This window comes from Poeciliopsis prolifica, unplaced genomic scaffold (assembly GCF_027474105.1).
Source record: "Poeciliopsis prolifica strain line A6 unplaced genomic scaffold, Auburn_PproV2 SCAFFOLD001, whole genome shotgun sequence".
NCBI lineage: Eukaryota > Metazoa > Chordata > Actinopteri > Cyprinodontiformes > Poeciliidae > Poeciliopsis > Poeciliopsis prolifica.
Window position 1 is genome coordinate 12674728 of NW_026562376.1, and position 20239 is coordinate 12694966.

A 20239-nucleotide genomic window follows, 5' to 3' on the forward strand; every position below is an offset into this window, starting at 1 on the left:
GCACAGAAAACAAGGCTCTGTTCTGGTTCTCTCGGCACTTCTCTCTTTGGGGAAGCATCTCTTTCTACCTGGCCTGTGTGCTCAACCTCACCGTCGGTGCTTTTTACCCGTTTGGAGATGATGGAGATGAGGGTAATTAAGCTGCCAGTCAGAAATTTTTATCCTTGAATCGCTCCCAGGAATGTCATTAAAGCAGTTGTTTTACTGATTCCTGTGAAGTTTTGTTTTTTCAAGGTGGAATGATCATACCACAAATATCTGCACCGATTTTTAAAAAGAATTATTTGTGCAGCAATGTATCAATCATTCAGCACACGTAGTTCAGGGTTTTAGGTAACTCTACATTTCCAGTAGAGTTGAAGTGGATTTCATCCCAAGATTTAAAAAAAATCTTGAAAACATGCATTATTCTTCCACACTATTTAATGTTTGCTTTGTGTTCACACCCCTTTGTTCACACCGAATAAAACCTCTGCACATAAATTGGCAGATGTACAGAAAGTGCTTAGAGATCATTTTATTATTTAATTGCACCCTCTGATGCAAGACAACTTGGACTTACTGACTTTATTGGCTGAGGGCTCTATTCCGAAATATAATTAGTATTAAAAGAAAACAGCAGAGTGGAAATCCAAAGCTGATTCTGCATGGATGTGTGAATGTACATGTAGCTTTAGAGAGACCAAAGAAAGATTAGCTGACGACATGTGAGATGATTCAACACTTGCGCTTCATAACCAGCTGTTCCAGCACCAATTGTGAAAAACATTTAGTCCATCGACAATATGACCACATTTACATCAAACTGGTTTTGTGCAGTTGATCAAACAAAGCTATTTCTTTGGAGTTGTTGTTCTCCGTTACTCATCCCTGCTTTATAGTTTCCTGGAGAACCCCGAGCTTCAGTGGTTTGTTTACCCTGTAATCTGCTGAAGAGATGGTTGTTTTGAGCAGTAATTTCCCCCCGGACTGTTGTTTGACATGTCTAAGTGTTGCCTTCACCACAGTGGGCCAAGTTAAGCCCTAAACTCTGAATAATTTATCAACAAGCTCCCACGTCTTCAAGCATTGTTGATCTTCTGTTTTATTTATTTATATTTTTTGTCCAGGCACCTTGTCCCCGTTCTGGAATATCTTCCTGTGGGTGGCATTGGGCATCTCCACTGCCCTGCTTCCTGTCCTACCCAAGCAGTGGGGCATCGTGTCCTTCCTCGTCTCGCTCATTCTACGGGCCATTTACACTATGGGCCTCACACCTGCTCTGTTTTTGCTAGGCTCTATAAACGTAAGTACTGAATGCTTTTGCATTGAGGCAGTGAACTGTTATGTCTTCTAATAAATCCTATTTTCCTTTCGTTCTCAGCTTTTCAACAAGTTAGTGTTCCTCGTAAGTTTTGTGGGCAACAAGGGAACATTTGCTCGAGGCTACAAAGCAGTCGTGATGGACTTGCTCTTCATCTGCCATTTGGGTTATGCTTTAATCTGTGTCCTGGGCCTTTTTGTGCACGAGTTCTTCTACAGCTTTTTGGTAAGGAATTAATTTTTTTGTTCATTTTAAAGTAACCATTATCATTCTCACTGACATGAAGTTTCTTTTAGCTGTTTGACCTGGTGTTTCGAGAGGAGACGCTGCTGAACGTTATCAAAAGTGTGACAAGAAATGGCCGCTCCATCATCTTGACAGCAATCCTCGCTCTCTTCCTGGTCTACTTTTTCTCCATCATCGGTTTCATCTTCTTTAAGAATGACTTCCAGATGGAAGTGGACCACCTGCACACAAGTGGGTACCTTTAGTCCCCAGGTTCATGTATTAGGATTTGTTTTTCTACCTCAGGTCATGTAAATTAGAAAGATGCATTTTCTATCCTGACTTGTATTTCCTTACTTAGTCTGCACCATCAGTTTTTCCTAACTTGGATGTATTTCTATTTGTTTCTATAAATTAGGGGTGCCCGACAGAATCCTTTTCATCAGTGCCTGTCTGAATACTTCTAAAACCTTGCTGAATTAGTTATTACCTAATGAAACCAAACCAAAACGTTTTGCCCACAATAGTAAAAGATTGTTGTTTTTTTTGGCTTTCTTTTTACTCATAAACAATAAACTGTAATACAGTTATGCTTTCTTTTTAGCATAACTTTAAGTAAAACACACATGTAAACGAGTTTCATATTCGAATGCATGGCTTAACTTTCGCAATTCGCAACTTCTCAAGAGAAAGCTTCCTTTGTAAACATGTAAGCTACACCAAATATGTACAGTATGCTGCATAAAGTATCTGGTGCCACATGTTTTGATAACACCGGGATTGTGTGGGCGTGTTAATGAGCTGACGAACAGGAAGACATCCTGCTTGCACATGTGCACCTGTTGCATAACCTGGTGGCCGTGCCATCCTGTGTTTTGCTGAGCAGAGCAGACACAGCAGAGCAGGGCTGGCTTATGTAACTCGCTGGGCTCACGCCTGTCTGTATGTTAGCTGAGGACTGAGTGGGGGGGAGCAGCCGGAGCTCCAGAGAAGCTGAGGAGCGCTCCGTCCACTGTAGAGCTCTGACCCTTACAGCGGTCTCCTATCTTGCTTTCCAGCCGTCTCTTCCTCCTCATCCTCTTGACTCCTTACTCTATTTTATTGTTTTATTGTAAAATAAGCAATAAATAAGCTGCTTATTTTACAGCAGTCTCTGTCAGTCTGCCTGACCCGATTTCCTCTCAGCTGTACACCTTTTCTGGATTCCTGATCAGGGCTCTGCGCGTTAAAATGATTTGTTCAGGGTTTTGTTTTTTAGCAGCTCTTCACCACCCACCTAACAGCTGCTGCCTCAGTTTACATAATGTCTGGCTATATCTTTTCTTACTGGTTTTAATGACTAGAATAAACTGCGTGTTGTCTTTAAACTTTTCCTGACTATTTTAGTGGAACAGCAGTATCTAAAAATTGTTTCCTAATGGTTTTCAGAGAGGCCAGATTTGTTGTGTGATGTCGAATCTGCAGATTCATCTACGAAGAACAGCTGCCCTGCATCACCTTCCAAATCACTTCCTGGTAAAAAAAAAAATGTTTTACTGTCGGATCATTTATTTATTTTATTATTTTTTCACTTCACATACTGGGAAAGTCACAGTTGAGCAGTTTGACTGGCTTGTGGGTTGACATTTCCAGCCACAGAAAGGTTACTCGCACAAACACACAGCAACACACTCTCAGACTCACACCAAGGTCTGCACACAAAGAAACTTGATGAGGCAGTGGGGGTGACTCACACTTCTTGGATCCGTGGATCACCTGCGCCGCAGGGGCACACACGTGATCTTACCCACATCCTTCTCCATCCTGTGCGTGGCTTCATCCATTTGCAACATCTTTGTATATTTCACACCTCATAAAAATAGCTAAATTCATTTCTTCATCACCGTTTAGTGGCAGCTGACCGGATGGGTTTGTTGTAAGGTCATGGTGAATGAATAGTGGTCTTTTATAATCTAAGGTAACACAACTAGAAGCTCGGTATGTACAAATGCAGTTTATTGTTGTTGATAATTAGCTGGATAAAATGTAGAGCAGCTAAAAGGTCTTGGTAAATTAATCACACGTCTATAACTTTTTTTTTTTTTTTTTTAACATTTTGGCCATTTATGACCACAAAAGCTGTCAGTGCATTCAAAATGAGATGGAAAATGGTTTTCTGGACTACTTACCAGAATCTGACCTAAACTGTTTTTTATAGCTCTGGGTGTATTTTCAGAGTTGTTGGCCTGCTGGAAGGGGCTTTTGGCTGAGAAATGCCACCATCATGTTTCACTATCGGGACGATGTGTTCAGTGTTTGCCACACAACATTTTGAATGTCGACTGGTTCAACATCTCCACTTTGGTCGCATCTGAGCACCTTCTTCCACATGTTTGTTGTGTATTTTACATCCTGGTTTCCAAATTTCTTCATCATAGGCCACGAAATAATGGGAAAAGATTTGTGACATTGATCATTTACTTAGCGTATTAATAAAGTGGGTATACAGATGGCATCAACACCTAATGCTTACTTACTGCTTTAAAGCATAAATATGGTTTACTTTGATCATTTTGTCACCGTATAGCTGGTGACAAAATCATTGTTTTCTTTCAGCTATTGGCTTTTTTTTTCTTGCCACTCTGACAAAGACCAGGTTTTTCGAGTGCAGAAATAATAAAGTCGACACGCCAACAAAATCTCTCACTTGAACTGTGATTCTCTGCAGCTCCTCCAGAGATGCTGTCGGCCTCATGGCTGCTTCTGTGGTTAACGACCAGTTTGATCAGTTTAGATGAAGGATACCATTTTTTTTACTGTCCTCTAACAGTTTTTAAAAATTATTTAAAGTTCTGCTTCATATTTCTAAATTATATTCCAAAGTCTAAGCATTTATGTTAAATACATTGTTGTTGCAGAGGAAGATGATCAAGTGGAGCGTGTGTGTGACACGCTGCGCATGTGCATCATCACTGTGTTGAACCAAGGATTGCGCAACGGAGGAGGTGTAGGAGATATTCTCCGGAGACCATCCAAAGAGGTCAGACCATTATTTTAAAATTATTTTTCTCCTCTTTATGCCCATTTGTGCTGAAATAGGCCAAACTTTTTTTTTTTTTTTGACTGCTTCGGTAAACTGTTGTGCTGTCTCCATTTTTTACTCCTACCCTTCCAGGAGCCTCTGTTTGCCGCTCGAGTCATTTATGACCTTCTCTTCTTCTTCATCGTCATCATTATCGTGCTTAATCTGATATTTGGTGTGATCATTGACACCTTTGCCGACTTGAGGAGTGAGAAACAGAGGAAGGAGGAGATTCTCAAAACCTCCTGTTTCATCTGTGGTAAGCGCTGCCAAATGGAGGCAAAGGCTGCAATGTAGAAAATGGCATATTTTAGAAGAACACTTGTTGATGAGCTATTGACGTCACACAGGGTTGGAAAGAGACAAATTTGACAACAAGACGGTATCATTTGAGGAGCACATCAAATCAGAACACAACATGTGGCACTACCTTTACTTCCTGGTCCTGGTGAGGGTGAAGGATCCGACAGAGTACACCGGCCCAGAGAGCTACGTGGCCCAGATGATTGCAGTGAGTCTGAACACACACTTTCAATACGGCACAAATTGTTTTAGTGCAGTTTGTTATACTGTCAAAGTTGCACCTTAGATATGATGGTTCTTATTTAGATGTTGGACACTAGTTATAGTTTGGCAAGGAAGTGCAATGCAGTCTTTATTATTCCAGAGGAAAATAACCCGATTTCCATTTTGCTGCTGAGCTTTACCAGCTTTAGAAGCACACGAGAATACAGATTTCTGAGTTTTACAGTCTGAAAGTTGCACCACTTTCCTGAGTCAGACCGTTTGGAGATTCTGCTACAGAACCAACTGATGAGTGTTGGGAAAACAAGTCTGAGCCCTCAGGCCAGTGCCAGCCATCCTAATTTATTCTCCTTCACTCCTACTGCTGGAGGGAGACGGATCTCAGTGCCCAGGTACTCTTCACTGAGGCGAGCTCCTAACCTGCCGGGACACTGTGCAGTTAAATGGTAATTAAACCTGCTCCAGTGTTATTATTATAGGTGTAATAATTAACTGCATTCAGACACAGACAACAAGCTGAACGATATTGGGGCAGCAAGAAGGGTTTCTCCTAATGGAGTCAGATGAAGCCGGGCTGCACAAACGGCACATTTTGTGATTAACATTCGTCTGTGATGGGCATAAGAATAGCGGAGGTATAAGGAACAATTTGCATTACAAACAGGTGACAGACATTGAATTAATATGCACCGGTGGGTCTTTCAACAGGGCTGTTCTCTGATGCCTGGCCAGGGTATTTCTGGGAGGTGAGGTAATGATGAGTCAGGAATTTAAATTAACACTGTCTAACAGGCTGCACAGCAGGAAAACACATGGGAGAGTAAAATATGGCACTACTTTTTTTTTCTTTTACTGTTTGACTGCATAAAACATTATCTTTGCAATAATATTTTAATGAGGGCTGCACAACATATTGCATACATCCTGTCATCACACAAGCAATGTGTGGAATATTCATGTCCCAAAGAGTTGTGTTAAGTGAAGTAACAGTAGATAAATATGTTAAAATGCAAGTTTATAACTCATGGAATAAGACAATTTTATATTTAAAAACTAGATTTCCCAAAATGCTAAAGATCACTCTGATGGAGGCATAAATGAGAAAGAGGAAAGATGAATATCCCCACTGATACTGAAGCCTTCCGGGAGTTTTAGTCCTGGTTAGGGAAACATACAATTCTTAAAAAAAGACCTAATCTTGTATTTAATTTGTTGAAAAACAGACTAAACAGCCATTTGGTTTGGCCTGAAAATCAGTATGGATTACTGCATGGAAACATTGCTCATTTTATGTCTTTTGAAAGAGTGATGCCCTTATGTTACGGCATCACGATGAGTGCATCCCTAACACAAAATGTTGGGCAGGATTCAAGTTACTTTTTGTAGTTTTTGCTCCAGTTCCGACCAGCATTGTTTCTCTGATTTGTGTCAAAGGTTCATGATGCTGGCCTCCTTCTATACATCCTACCTCTTTATTGCCTTATTGTTGTGAAATTGTATTATGTGTGAAAACCTAATGGCAACAAAGACTTCTTTAGAACGGCCCACATCATTTCCCTCCCTCAATACTCGATTCAGAGAAAACTGGTTAAGGTTGTGTTTCCAATGATATTTTTAACCACAATTGTGTTGCTGTGCATTAAAGAGTTGGAATGAGACTGTGAAGTTCTTTTAAACTCACGCAAGTAAATATCAGCACATTCCTCTCATTTTAACCTTCCTCAACTGGCTGCTTGCACATTGGAGCATTTATTTTAAAATCCTTGTTTGTTTTTAAAGCCACATCCTACCTCTGCAAGCTGTTCCCGTCTTAAACATCCTCCTCTCCCTCAGGTCAGCTGACGAGCCGCTCCTCAGTGCGTCAAAGACGAAGCGTAGCATTTTCTCACCACTGCAATTTAGAGAGGCCTCATTTTTCTCTCTTGTTCAGTGATTTCTTAAAACGTATTTACTTTGGGGTTTTACTTATATTTTGTTTTCTGACATTTTTCTGTTTTTTATTGTATGATTCGTCTTGTCCCTGTTAATTCATCCTGGTAGCTTTTTAATATGTGTGGCACTTTAGTCCTAGATGGTGTTTTTAAAGTGTTTTATTGCTAAAGCCAGATTGGAAAGTGGAAAAAATAACTTTCCAGAGTGGAAACCCGATGACCTAAAACACACACAGATGAGCACATACTCAGCTTGACTCAGGTTGATTGCATCTGCTTGGCAGCATTAAGTGATGCGGTGCCAAGCCGGAGAGTCGGCTCATGTTACTCAAAGTGTCTGTTCTGTCGGTGTGTTTTGGATTTGAATTGGTGAGTCAGTGAGAGTGTGCGGGTGTTTGTGTGTAAAATTATGACAGCGACTACAGGCCTAACAGGTACTGCAGCAGCAGCAGTCACAACGCTGTTACATAACCCATCTCAAGTGGCCTGCTAATAGCTTAGCCCTGCAGAGCACGTGCTCTCCTGTCCTTCTCTCTTTCATCCTCCGTCTGTCTTTTTCTCTCGCATACACACAGACACATTGTCAGTTCATGGACTCCTCCTTTACCATGTGGCACACACTAGACACACTAGCTGTAGCAAACGCAGCAAGAAAAGTGATTTAAGGTCTAATTTTTGTAAAGGTAAATTAAGGAAGCTAAAAATTGTCTGCTGCTGTCAAAATTTTAATTTATTTTTTTATTTATAAAATGTGCCTAGAATTGCTCTACCCAGACACAAAATCACCTGGTATCAGTGTAGTTTAATAAACTACTGTGTCATGAATAGTAACTGATTATTTACGAGCAGACTCCATGTTTCACCACATCTATAAGAGACATGAACAGAAGACATGCAAGACTTAAAACGTTCAGCTTAAAAATGTTAATGAAAACATAATGCAGAACATATAATTGTGAAATTTAGCTGTTTTTATGAGAAAATAGCATTGTTAGCATCGTATACCTTGCTACCTGTTGCAAATTTTTTATCTTTTTTTTTTAGATTATAAATTGCTCTAGTTTGTATAAAAACTTCCAACAGGTTGCAAATGTTTCATCCTTAATCCAGTTAACCTTTAAGCAGTTATTTTGCTATTCAGGTGTGATTGCAGGGAGATTTTTCTTCAGTTATTATGAAAAAAATCGACAGTCTTTAACTCTGTTAATGTTTTCACTAAACACACAAACAACCATCAACCTCTATTGATGAGCAGGTGCCACACAAACAGCCTCAGCCAATGAAAAATTACATAATTTAGAAATATTTGGTTGGATCTATCAAAACCCTTCTAAATAAAACTGCTAAAAGTAAAACTCCCTGCAGAAATACATGGATAACTTTTGTATGCAAGAACAGAGAGGAATGATTTAGAATGAAATTTCCCTTTTCAGTTTAATTCAAGGCAAAAATATGTTTTTGTATAAAACGGTATTGTCAGTGATTCTGTCAAAAGAAGCTGTATAGCAAAAGTCTTTTGTAAAAGAGCATGAGAAGAATATTGCTGCTTTTCACATTATTTCTGAGTAAATGATAAAATTTTTGAAAGGATTTTCACTATTGAACAAGGTAGAGGTGACAAGATTTATAAAAAAAAAAAAAAATGATATGAACCAAAAGCAAACCTGTGCAGCTGGAGATAGGCACCAGCACCTCCTGACCCCGTTAGGGAGAAGGGTGCTCAGAAAATGGATGGATGGATAAAGAAAACCTGTCGTATACAAATGGATCAGATCTGACATGGAGGTGTCATTTGTGTTTTATATGATTTATTTTTTTATTGTTGAAATTAGAAAAAAACAAAGTCAACATCTGTGAGGTTGTGCCAAAGAGTGTGTTTAAAATGACCAGTGAATAAAGCTTTACTGTACAGCACACACCGAATGGATGTCCAGTCTAACGATGAGCAGCGAGACATTGGTTTAAAATGTCATATTCTGTACGGTCACAGTCTGACTGCATTTCCTGAATTAGGCAGTGACTCCTGTACCAGCGGGAGTGAGTTCATGCACAAACACTATTCTTGACGTTTAAAATTATAATCCATCAGTAATGGGTCATTTAAATCAAGCATAAGATGGCCCTCGGCTCCAGGGATGTTTTTGAGTTCACAGAGCCTTCATTGTCCTTTGGAAATTATGAAAAAATAAAACCATTCTCATTTTTAGTTCCCCTTGATGCCCAAGGCTCCAATTAGCCAAAAACATTTTAGGATAAGCTTTTGTAGACTCAATGGACTCATATTGTGGAGCCAAAAGTATAAAAACAAGCTAGGAGAAATTTAATTAGTGAAGAACCTGTTGTTCTTTAGAAATCTGGCAGATATACTGTATGTGTCTTTATTACAAATGAAAACGGTAAAAGAAAATGTTTGAATGGGTGAATGCAACTGGCCAAATTATAAGATGTATGAGGACATTTATAAAGCTTACTGTTTACAGCACCAAACAGAAGATTCTCTAATCTTCTGTTTGGGTTTTTGTCTTTCAAAGTATAGTTTTTAAAGAATAATATTATTTATTTTAAGCTAAAAAGGTATTATCCAAACCTGCCTTGCTTTGTGTGAAAATACGAGAACCCCATTTGTTAAATCACTAATTAACTGTCATTAAGTTCTGCTTTGCAGAGCTGAGTTCAGTTTCACCCCCCACATCCAGCCCTAATTACTCTCTGACATGTAGAAACAAGAAGCCACTTGAATATAACAGCAGGTTGCGACAATGTGTTTAACAAAGAAACAAAATCATTGACATTTATCTGTCTTGAAAGGGCTACAAAGCCCTTTCTGAGGCCCAGAGAACCACAGAGAGAGCCTTTATCCACAATTAATCAAAAAAGGGCTTGTTGGCCAAAGTTACTCCACATCAGCCACTCATTCAGAAAGCTGAATGAGTGGCAAGGACACATCTAAATGACAATAAGCCCCGTTCACCTCAGCTAAAGTCATTCCTCAGTATTCAATAAGAAGGAGGAAAAAGATAAAACCCTTTTCTGACCAAAAAGAAAAACTAAAACAAATATTTTTAAGTGACTGGACAACATGCTTGTTGTGACATCACCTGAAACTATCCGGTCACGATCAAAACCTTCCAGTAGCGCTCCATTAAGATAATTCTGCTATGAACAGTAGGCATTTGTTTCCTGACTGCAGCAGCAGTTGTTGGGTATAAAGATGTATTTTTACATGAATAAAATCATTGTTAGGAAACTAGTTTTGGTTTTTACTCAAGTTCCCTTGGCTAAAAAAAAAAACCAGGAAAATGTGTCCAAATTCACAAATATTTCAGGGGAAACTATGTAAAATAGTACATTTCTTAAATATTTTTTTTTCTAAATGGTCACTTCTATTGCTTGTGTATTTGTTTTAATTCTGAGACTATTTCGTTCTGTTTGGAGTTATTTTCTTTAGCTCCCGTCAAAGTGGATTCATTGAAACACAACTTACCCATGTGGCCATTTCTGTGCCTGTAAAGGCCACATGACAATGATTTATGTCATTGTGGATTTCGTCATTGACATAAATCAATTTCTGAAAAAAAAGACATATTTGCAGGGATTTATGACTCAACAAGTAGCTTTTGGGTCAGTATAGCAAAAAGCTGCATCATCTAAGAAAAAAAAGATGAAAGTAACAAACAAAATCACATATTAAGTCATTTACACTCTGAAATGATTTTGTTTGCCCCCTTTTCTCTTATTGTAGCATTCGTTTAATGTCATGCAATGTGGCGCACTGATTGCAACCTTTTTAAATGAACCGAACTTCAGCTCTTTTAATACAGCAATACAGTCGTCATTAGCATTTTTCATGCTAATGTCAACAATCTAAGACATCTAACTTTGAATAAACATTTAAACTTTTACATTTAAATCCTGCCACCATAGAATTTGCATGGTTTAGTGAACTTATTTTAAATGTCGCTTCCACCAGTTTTCTTTGTCATTAATATTCCTTTCTGTTTTGCACTATTTATATAATTATTTAAGAAAATGTTTATTCTTATAGCTCTGCATATAAACCAATAAAACTTAATGTTTTGTTTTTTTAAAATGGAGTTTAGTGGCAAATTAAAACCTCTCATGCCTAATTAAAGGTCTGCAGCCACTGCTGAACTTTTTTCATTTCTAATCCTGACAAAAGTTTCCAGAAACCTGGTGTTATAGTCAGGCAAAGACAGAGAAAGAACTTCTCATGAAAAATATTTTTTTTTCACCATGTAGATCTGACATGACGCTTTCAATTTATTTTAAAGCAGAGTTGATCAGTGGATACGATGTAGATTGCTCATAATTGTACTTTTTAAATGCAGTTCAATTGTTGCTTAAATCCATCCGTCTCTGGTCGAGTTGTCCTTTTTGTCCAGTCTTGGCCCAAACAGCAGCAGCTAATGTAAGTGTTGATTGTGAAGAATGTGTTTAATGAACTTTCGGTTTCTCGTTGTTTTTCTGCATATTTTAGTGAGAATCTGGCATAAATTTTTATATCAGTATAAAACTGAGATGAAGATGGTCAGTAGTGACTGTGTGTGAATGCATAAATAAATATTTTAGGGATTTTTTTAATTCTTTGAGAACTCCTCTAGTTATAAAACTTGTTCTGTGTCTGATATATATATATATATATATATATATATATATATATATATATATATATATATATATATATATAAATTCCAACAATTTCTTGTTTTAAATTATTTTTCATCTTTCCTCACTTTTTTGTTTTATTATGACTTTGTTCTAATTAGCACCATCTTTATAAACATCAAAGTAATCGGAATCAACTTTGCAGAGCTTTTCCAGATTTTAAATGGTTTTTTTTTTATACTAAACTCTGGCTCTCCTTAGCCCTCAGCTGTCATAATAAGTTGCTCAGTTTCAGGCTTTAATCAAATTATTTACTGTTTTCGTAGTTGTTCTTAGCTCAAGACTATTGTTGCATCTCCAACCTAAGTGAGATAAAGTTGTTAACAAGGAAAACAAAACCAAATAGCCACCACACCCCCACATCTCCATCCACCCTCTACCTAAACTCCCCTCATGTCCTCTCTCAGCGGTTCACACCCTCATCCTTCCATCTCGGCCTGCAGTCTACTCTTATATAAGAGTAGGTGGGAGCACACCTCACTCACTGCTCCCAGTGGACTCATTGTGATGCCAGTCAAATCCGGCCATCAGCGCCTTGTAAACGTTTTTTATCAGCCAAACCGATGGGAGAATATTACATAACTGTCAGCTGATGGCATCTGTATCTGTGACACCTACAGTATCTCACTTTGCACAAGAGCACGCATGTCGTTAAACACATTCCTGCTCACAGTCCGCCAGGTCCGTTTCCAACACTGCACACACCCACACAAACACAGACGCGTTACATAATTCTATAGGTGTATTTTACCCTCGGTTGTCCAGAAGCTTTGCTGCAGCTGGTTTGGTCTGCGCAGCACTTTAACAGATCTGAATCACTCTGCATATGAGCGTCCAAACACACATATCTTTCTGTGCTCGTTCACCTCTATAGTACTGTCTTTTGCAAAACAGCACTTCTTCTTATGGGGCCCATGCTGTGGGTCCTCACAAAGATCTGGTTGATAGAAAAATGCGCCCTGCAATGCTGAAACACACAGACACACTCTCTTCTATAAGTTGCTCCGTGCTTCATGTGCTGCTGTTGATGGACGACAGTGACTCATCCGCACATCGGCTGTGTGTTTGTGGAGTGGGTGAGAATTGAAATGTCAGTTACTGTTCATTTAGTGTGTTACTGCTGTGTGCAGTAACCTGGAGACAGCAGAGCTGCTTTAAATATTCTACACAGAGCCTCTTCCATTCTGATGAGATGATTAATGCTAAACCCTCTAACCACTTTACTTTGCTCCTGCAGGATGACTGTGACCCTGAGACGCTCCCCGTGTAAATGCAAATCGGTTGCATCAATGCTCTTATTGTCTGGGTTTTTGTTCACCTTCATCATGACAGTGTTTACTTTCTGCAGGAGAAGAACTTGGATTGGTTCCCTCGCATGAGAGCCATGTCTCTGGTGAGCAACGAGGGAGACAATGAGCAGAATGAGATCCGATCCCTGCAGGAGAAACTGGAGAACACCGTCGGTCTGGTGTCGCAGCTCTCGAGCCAGCTGTATGAGCTCAAAGAACAGGTAGAGTGTCACTTCAGATTGATTTTAGAGCTGGACCAAATAATAAGCGAAGAAAGACACTTGTTACAACCCTCAGGCCAGCAGGGGCCCTCGAGTTAAGAGCCCTCGATTTCTCAACCACATTCTAATTCAACTTATTGGAAAGCCTAAAAACTCAAATGATTTGTTTTAAGAAGTGAAACTCATGTAGGCTAAATGGTTTTTACTCACACAGTGTAATGTCATGCAACGTCATTGTTATAAGCGACTTTTAGTCCTTCTCAAAGGGGTAAAACTGCTGACTTGTATGCCTTAAAATACTGCTGCTGAAAAGACGCTGTATCCAGACATTTTGATGTAAAGTTTAGCGGAAGGAAAAAGTTTTATCAAAGAGATATTTGTGGTATCTCTTTAATGCCACAAATATGAATATTTATTGTATCTTTCTGATATGATAGGTGGGCATTTATCATATCATTTATGATCATAATTTTTTTTGCTTTCAAACTAACTTTTCTGAGTTGCACATTTTAATTTTTTAGGGTTCTAACTAATCTATCATTTAATCATACAACGGAAAGTTTATTTCAAACTTACTTGAAACACACTTCCCAGTAAGCTCCTGCACATAGAAGCCTGGTTTCAATGTTGTATCATGACCTGGTGAACAGATGAACTAATTTCTCCTGTTTGATCATTTGTGCAGAAGCATGTTTTACTGCGTTCTCCTTTTGTTTTGTTTTGTTTTTTTTTACCTCGAAACACCGGAAGAGGGAAAGGTCAACATCATGTTGTCATAAATCTGCTCTGAGACCAGTAAGGTCGACAATTCCTATCAGCCTCCGCCGGACGGAGCGCAACAGGTGACGATCATTTTGGCTGCTAACACAGTCGCCAGCGAGCCTCTGGCTGTCTGGATGACTAACTGCGCTGCTGCAGTGTGACCGATCACTCCCATCACCTGCCTACCCTGCATGTGATCGCCGGCACAGGCCCGTCCTTGTTCCCCCTTCTGCCAGATGTGCAAAAACAGCTCCTGCTGTGGGAGGATCACACTCCAATAAACAAAACAACAACCTCCGCTGACCTCAGCGGCCTGTAGAGCTGGCAGCAGCTTCCTGCTGCCCGCCAGCCCCTCATGTAACAATAAAGTTTCTGTGCTGCCGGAGCCCCTTTGGGCAAAGACACAAACGCTTTATCTTTACATCTCCTCTGAGGCCAGTGCAGATCGTCTAATTTAAATCTAGCTGTCATGCACTCCTGACTGCTGCACTTCCAACATAAATGTTCTTCGCTGAGCAGCAGGGACGAATCCATTCGTGTGAAAACAGGCTTTACTGTCTCTTAAAGAAAATTAAGAGACAATTGCTGCTATTGTAGCAATCGTGATTTATTTATGCTAACACATTGCTTTTACTCTAATGAGAATATTCCATATTTGCCAATTCAGACATTTAGATGCACTGACTGTCATATTAATTTTGGATTTTCATTGAATCTGAAGTATTGTTTTCCACAGTGGTCCAAATTCCAATGACTTGACCCAAACTGTAATCCTGAAATGAGAAGATTGCTGCACTATTTCTTGTGATTCCAATACAAATGTTCATTGAAGTACAGTCATAAAGCATTTTTTTGATGCCATAATTTATGACATGATTTGCTGGCATGCTTTCATACTTTGCACGCCAGTCGTGTACTAGTATGTGACCAGTTAGATGGAGTTTAGTGACACAGATGTTAAATCTCACAGATAGTAGAGTGGATGTGAGGATGATATTAATTGCATCCAATATTATCATTGCAATATCTAACAGTCATATAATCATTTCACGCCTTTCTAGTTCAGGATGTTACAAATTAATTCAGGAAGCCCAAAGGCTCAACGCTGCGATATACTAGAATATTCTAAAACACCAGCAGCAGCTTCCACAGTGAAGCAAATTAAACATCAGCTAAACAACCGACGATCAAAGTAGCTCCTTCTCCAAAAATGACTGAAATTCTCATTGTCCGACATTGACAAGTTTACAGCCTTCTGGAGAAAAAGTTCATGGTCAGTTAGGACAAATATTCAACTGCTTTATCTAGAATGTTTGGAGAAGTTCACCTTGGTTGAAACTGAAGTAGACTGATCTTTTCTTTGGATCCATAGCAGTGTGTAGGATTCAACAACTTTTCATGAACTCCAGCATTTTTATAAGATTTGGGAGAGGGGATATGCATGCAGAAATGCGCCCCGGCTTGTTTCACTACAACATGCTAACGGAGTGCATTTACAGATCTTATATTTATAATTTTGGTTTTGTGTAGATTTGAAACTCGGTCTTGTTCAGCCTTATTCAGTTTTTGGTTTCAAAAATGAATTGATAGTGTTTGTTCCACGCTGAAAATCCAAAAACAAAAATCAGTTTATGTTCAGTGAACACGAGTTGCTCTTTAACTTTCTGAGCGTAGTGCCGATAAATGAACAAACATCCCTCTGGAAGGCCAATGGGATTATTTTGTTTTGCACATTCAAGTGGCCGCTAGAACAACTGCAGAGCAAACACAGGTTTGCATGTAATGCGGTTTGCTCAGTGCAGAATTAAAACCCACTCCAGCTCAATTGTGTTTTCTGTCTGCTCCACAGATGACAGAGCAGCGGAAGAACAAGCAAAGGCTTGGATTCCTGGGTCCTTCACAGCACAACCACCATCACATCCCGACACACTGAGGAAGGGAGAACCGCTCAACAGATGCCTGCAAAATCAGGAGCTGCACCGACGTTGGCCATAAGAACAACCTGCACCTTTAGATATGTTCATACAACCACCAGAGTCGAACTGCAAGGAGGCAGCAGGAAGGGTTCGGCTTGATGCCTTGGCTATGCCTTTTTAGATGCTCTTTATGCCTTTTGTGCCCAGTCAGCTGTAAGACAGAGTCCAGATCTACCACTATGGTGTTCGTATGCCGTGTAGGAGGTCTAAGGAAACGTTAGAATGAGGTGAACGTGTCGGTGAGTGGATCATTGGTGCAACACTCCGCACCAATATCTTCCTTTCTCAGATTTTGGTGTGAGGATGGCGCACACTCTGTTAAAGTATTCTCCTCTTTACCCCTTAGGTTCATTTTGATATTTATGGGAACATTTCCCATTTATAACTGGAGTATTATTTTTATGTTCTGAGATGAAATCATGCTGCCTTACTGTTTTGTTTTGTTTTAATAAACAGCACACTGCAACGTCTGTAAGTGCACTTTTTTTAAGAAAGGGAAAATGTTATACTGGATGTATTGGTTTGCTCGGGATGTCACATTTGATCGTTACATTTGGTGTTGCGTTCAGATATGCATTCTCTGTACCTCTTCAGTTGCCTTTTACAGATTTCTATGCTTTGTAAATGTGAATAAAAATACTGATAACCTGTGGAAAACGTACTTGAATTTTCCTGAAAATCTTATTTCTGCTAAAGGATGTAGTGAGGGAGGATGAAAGCCTCACTTTTCTTTGTTACATCTCTGTCTCTATAAATATTCCATCTTTTACCAGAATCTTTGCATAATTTACCCCTATCATTCATGTCTGTTCTTTTGTTGTAAAATCGTTGCCACTATAGCAGCTGATTCCTAAATCAGAACTTGTTTGTCTCGCACAAACTAACAGCACAACTGCATATAAGTTTAATTGCGAATGTCCTGACACTTTCTGCTCAGTGTACAGAAAATCTATTTTATCTGCTCAGATGGTCTAATAAATTTGTAACAACAGTTGTGTGTAAATGGCTCAATCTTTTCTCATTCATGTTATAGGTTTTGCTTTTTTCCCCAGACCACCTCTGAGTTCACTTTCTCTCATTTGCACCCAATTACCAGATGAAATAACTGTCCTCATTTACACAAACAGTGCATTTCAGCTCATGCAGTATGTGTACTCCTCATAATAAAATTATACATGATGCTTTTGTTCAGTTCTTGTTGTAATTGCAGTTTTGCCTGTTGTCAGACCACTCTTTACAAATTTAAACATGGCAAATACACGTGTTTAACACCTGATTAAAACAAAACATTTTATTACACCTGCCTGACTGGATTTTTTATAATTAAATCATTAATTTAAGAAAACGTGAAGAAATGTGGGGAAAAAACCCCCTTATGAAATTAATTCATTCATCAAAATTACCTCAGATATTGGTGCTCTTTTCCAATATCTGTGCTTGGGAAAGCAAAGATATTGGTGTTGTTTACACTGGCAGGACTATATGACTTTCTCTCTTCCCTGACACAAAATGTCAGCTCAATAATTCAAAACTAAGTTTACTTCTGGGATTCTGTTCAAAAAGTAAAGCTAAAACAAATGCACGAAATAACTTTGTTTTATGTAACAGTTTGGTGTTTCTCATACATCCTGCTAAAACGAAGCAAAATCATAACTATTAGCATAATGTTTAATTCCTTTTATTTATCATGGTGCTCTTGAGTTTTTGAGCCTTCCCATGATTGAACAAGTTGGAATTTAATTGTCAACAAATAATAGCAGGCCTCTGAGAATCCAAATAAAAACCTGTAGAAGGTTGGAAGAGAACATGATCAGATATTTCTGAGTTCTAGGCAGAAAGTATTTTTTTAAAAAGTGAAAAATGACTCAAAGCCTTAGTTATATAATGTAAAAAATAAAGTATTTAAACTGCTGTGCACATTCAAAATTTTGTTTATAAAATATATCAGGTTGGAGCCCGGCACAAAGAACTGAATTGCTTTATAAGTACCCAAACAGGAGTTCTGGAGAGCCCTGGTCCACATCGAACATTCAGCTCACAAGTGGATATCTCATAACTGGAGCTGGCTGATCATCTATATTCCTGCAATCCTGTTTCCTGTTTGAAGTGATAAACGAATCATAGGGAGCAAACTAGTGTTTCATCCCGTCCCGTCATTTACCCTCCGCTGAGAGGACCATCCGTCTTTGGCTCCGGGTTTGTTGTTTACGCTGGCAGGCCTGCGTTCACTCCTGCTGCCGGTGACAGCCATTAAAATTAGTTCACGCAGTGCCATAATGGTGAGCAGCTGTCACTGTGTAGACATGAGGGGTAAAGTGCTGCATTACTGGAATGTGTTGCAGTTAGGGAGGGAGAGAGATGGTAATATCAGGACCATCATTACTGTCTGGCAGAAGGATCATATTTGCCGTATTGAGATGCTACTGTCAATCTGAGAGGCTTCCCAAATCACCCGGCTCAATTTTACTGGATTTATTCATTTATTTTTAAACATTTTTACATTCTCAGTCTGGACCGGCTTTACGAAGCAAACCTCAGGATTGTTTTTGAACATCTTTCTAGTCAAACCGCAGTGAGAAGTCACATGCTTGGTCTCTGTGTATTCAGTGGAGAGAGAGGGAAAACAGGGCGAACAAACACAAGATAACACAAACACCTCAGTGGCTGCAGGCAGTTTGACTGAGTCAGGCCTTTCACCAATAACACTCAGTCCTCCTGCACTATTCAGCAGGAATAGTTATTTTCTGTAAAGATTTAAAATCATAAACACAAATTCATCAAGATATTCTTTGTTGGTAGCTGTGACCAAAACAGCCTTCGTGTCTGTTTGGTAGTTTTGGTCTGGATACCATTTTTTTTTGTCAGAGAAGCTCAATGCTTTAGACATTTTAGGATCTCCTGGATGAGTCATTGATGCTGTTTGGAAATAATATTGGTAGGGTCAATATATAACCAGCCACACCTGAGAAAGTTCATCACTGTTCTATGTTTTCTCCATTTGTGGATTGTGGCTCTCATTGTGGTTTATTTATGCTAATAGACTTATGTCTAAATGTCACTGACTTTTTTTCTCTCTCTATTTAAAAATTTTTCTAGATGATCTAAAATTTTTTACCTACTTAATGTCATCAGCCAGGTGATGTTCAAGGGATGTCTTGATTCGGATACTGAAATTTGAAATTCAAATATCTAAGATGTGACAACAAAGCAAGAACAAAGTGAATCTGGGGGTCAAACGGGGCAAATACTTTTTAACAGTATTGTAAATATTCCCCACTATTGTTCTTTTTCTTTTTCTTCTTAGAACTCACCACACCTAAAGCTCATAGTCACACAGAAGTATGGCTGACAAGTTGCTTCTCAGCTGTCAGCTTTATAAATAGACTTGCCCCCATGATGACTGGCATGTGACTTCCAGCGTCTGGCTGTAAACTTTGAGCCTTTATGGTCACATGACGGATCGACATCACAGTACAAAACAAGCATGTGAAACAAAGTGCTGCAAAACAGTCCGCCCTCAGTCAGGCTCTTTCTTATGGGGCAGCCTGACCTCACACTGTAAAAATGCATAATAATTAAAACCACCAGGAAATTATCCTTGCTGTGAATAGCTTGAACTCATGTTTGTTTCATCATTAGATATGCATTTAATTCTCTTGAACATATAAAATGAGCTGGACTTGTTTTAAATGTTCATTATAGGAAGTTTAACACATTCCTAGAAAGTCAAATGTTGTATTTAAATTTTTAAACATTTTTTTTAATAAGAACAAACCTATCTGTTTGTCCTTTTTCTGTAAACTATGACAATATTCCCTCCTGTGTTTAGAAATACTGAACTTTCAACCACTGTTTAAACTGATGCAACTAAAAATGTTCCATTTGGTCCAAAAGTTCAGTTTTGGCTTCATCTGACCTGCGTCCCCTATCTAGCTTAATTGCACAATTTAAAATTGACCTCTAATGGCTTTACTAGAACAATGTTGTTTTTTTTTTTTGTGGAGCCCACAACAAATGGTTGTCCTGCCAACAGATTCTCGCATTTGGAAAGTTATTTTCTATTTTTCCTGGAAAGACATGAAACATCCCACGGGTTTCAGTGCTGCATGCTTCATCAGATTAGATATAAAAGCAGCATGAAGTTTACCATCCAAAGCCTGCATGGATGGACTCTGCTGTTTCTGAGAGATCTAGTAAATTTCAGCTAATACATTTTCTTTTGTCTTCGCCCCATGTAAATGAACATAGATGAATTAAAAG

General features: G+C 38.9%; 1 protein-coding gene across 1 annotated transcript in view; it reads left to right on the forward strand.

The window, feature by feature from the left end:
• Window positions 1-17160, forward strand: part of itpr2 (inositol 1,4,5-trisphosphate receptor, type 2) — a 58344-nt gene extending 41184 nt beyond the window's left edge. Inside the window, exons 48-57 of the mRNA XM_055037860.1 lie at window positions 7-132; window positions 1110-1285; window positions 1364-1528; window positions 1600-1780; window positions 2957-3043; window positions 4426-4547; window positions 4683-4848; window positions 4940-5100; window positions 13080-13241; window positions 15853-17160. Of these exons, the coding sequence (XP_054893835.1) occupies window positions 7-132; window positions 1110-1285; window positions 1364-1528; window positions 1600-1780; window positions 2957-3043; window positions 4426-4547; window positions 4683-4848; window positions 4940-5100; window positions 13080-13241; window positions 15853-15936 (1430 nt within the window). The 3' untranslated portion in view covers window positions 15937-17160. The remainder of the gene's footprint in view (window positions 1-6; window positions 133-1109; window positions 1286-1363; window positions 1529-1599; window positions 1781-2956; window positions 3044-4425; window positions 4548-4682; window positions 4849-4939; window positions 5101-13079; window positions 13242-15852) is intronic.
• The last annotated feature ends 3079 nt before the right edge of the window (window positions 17161-20239 follow it).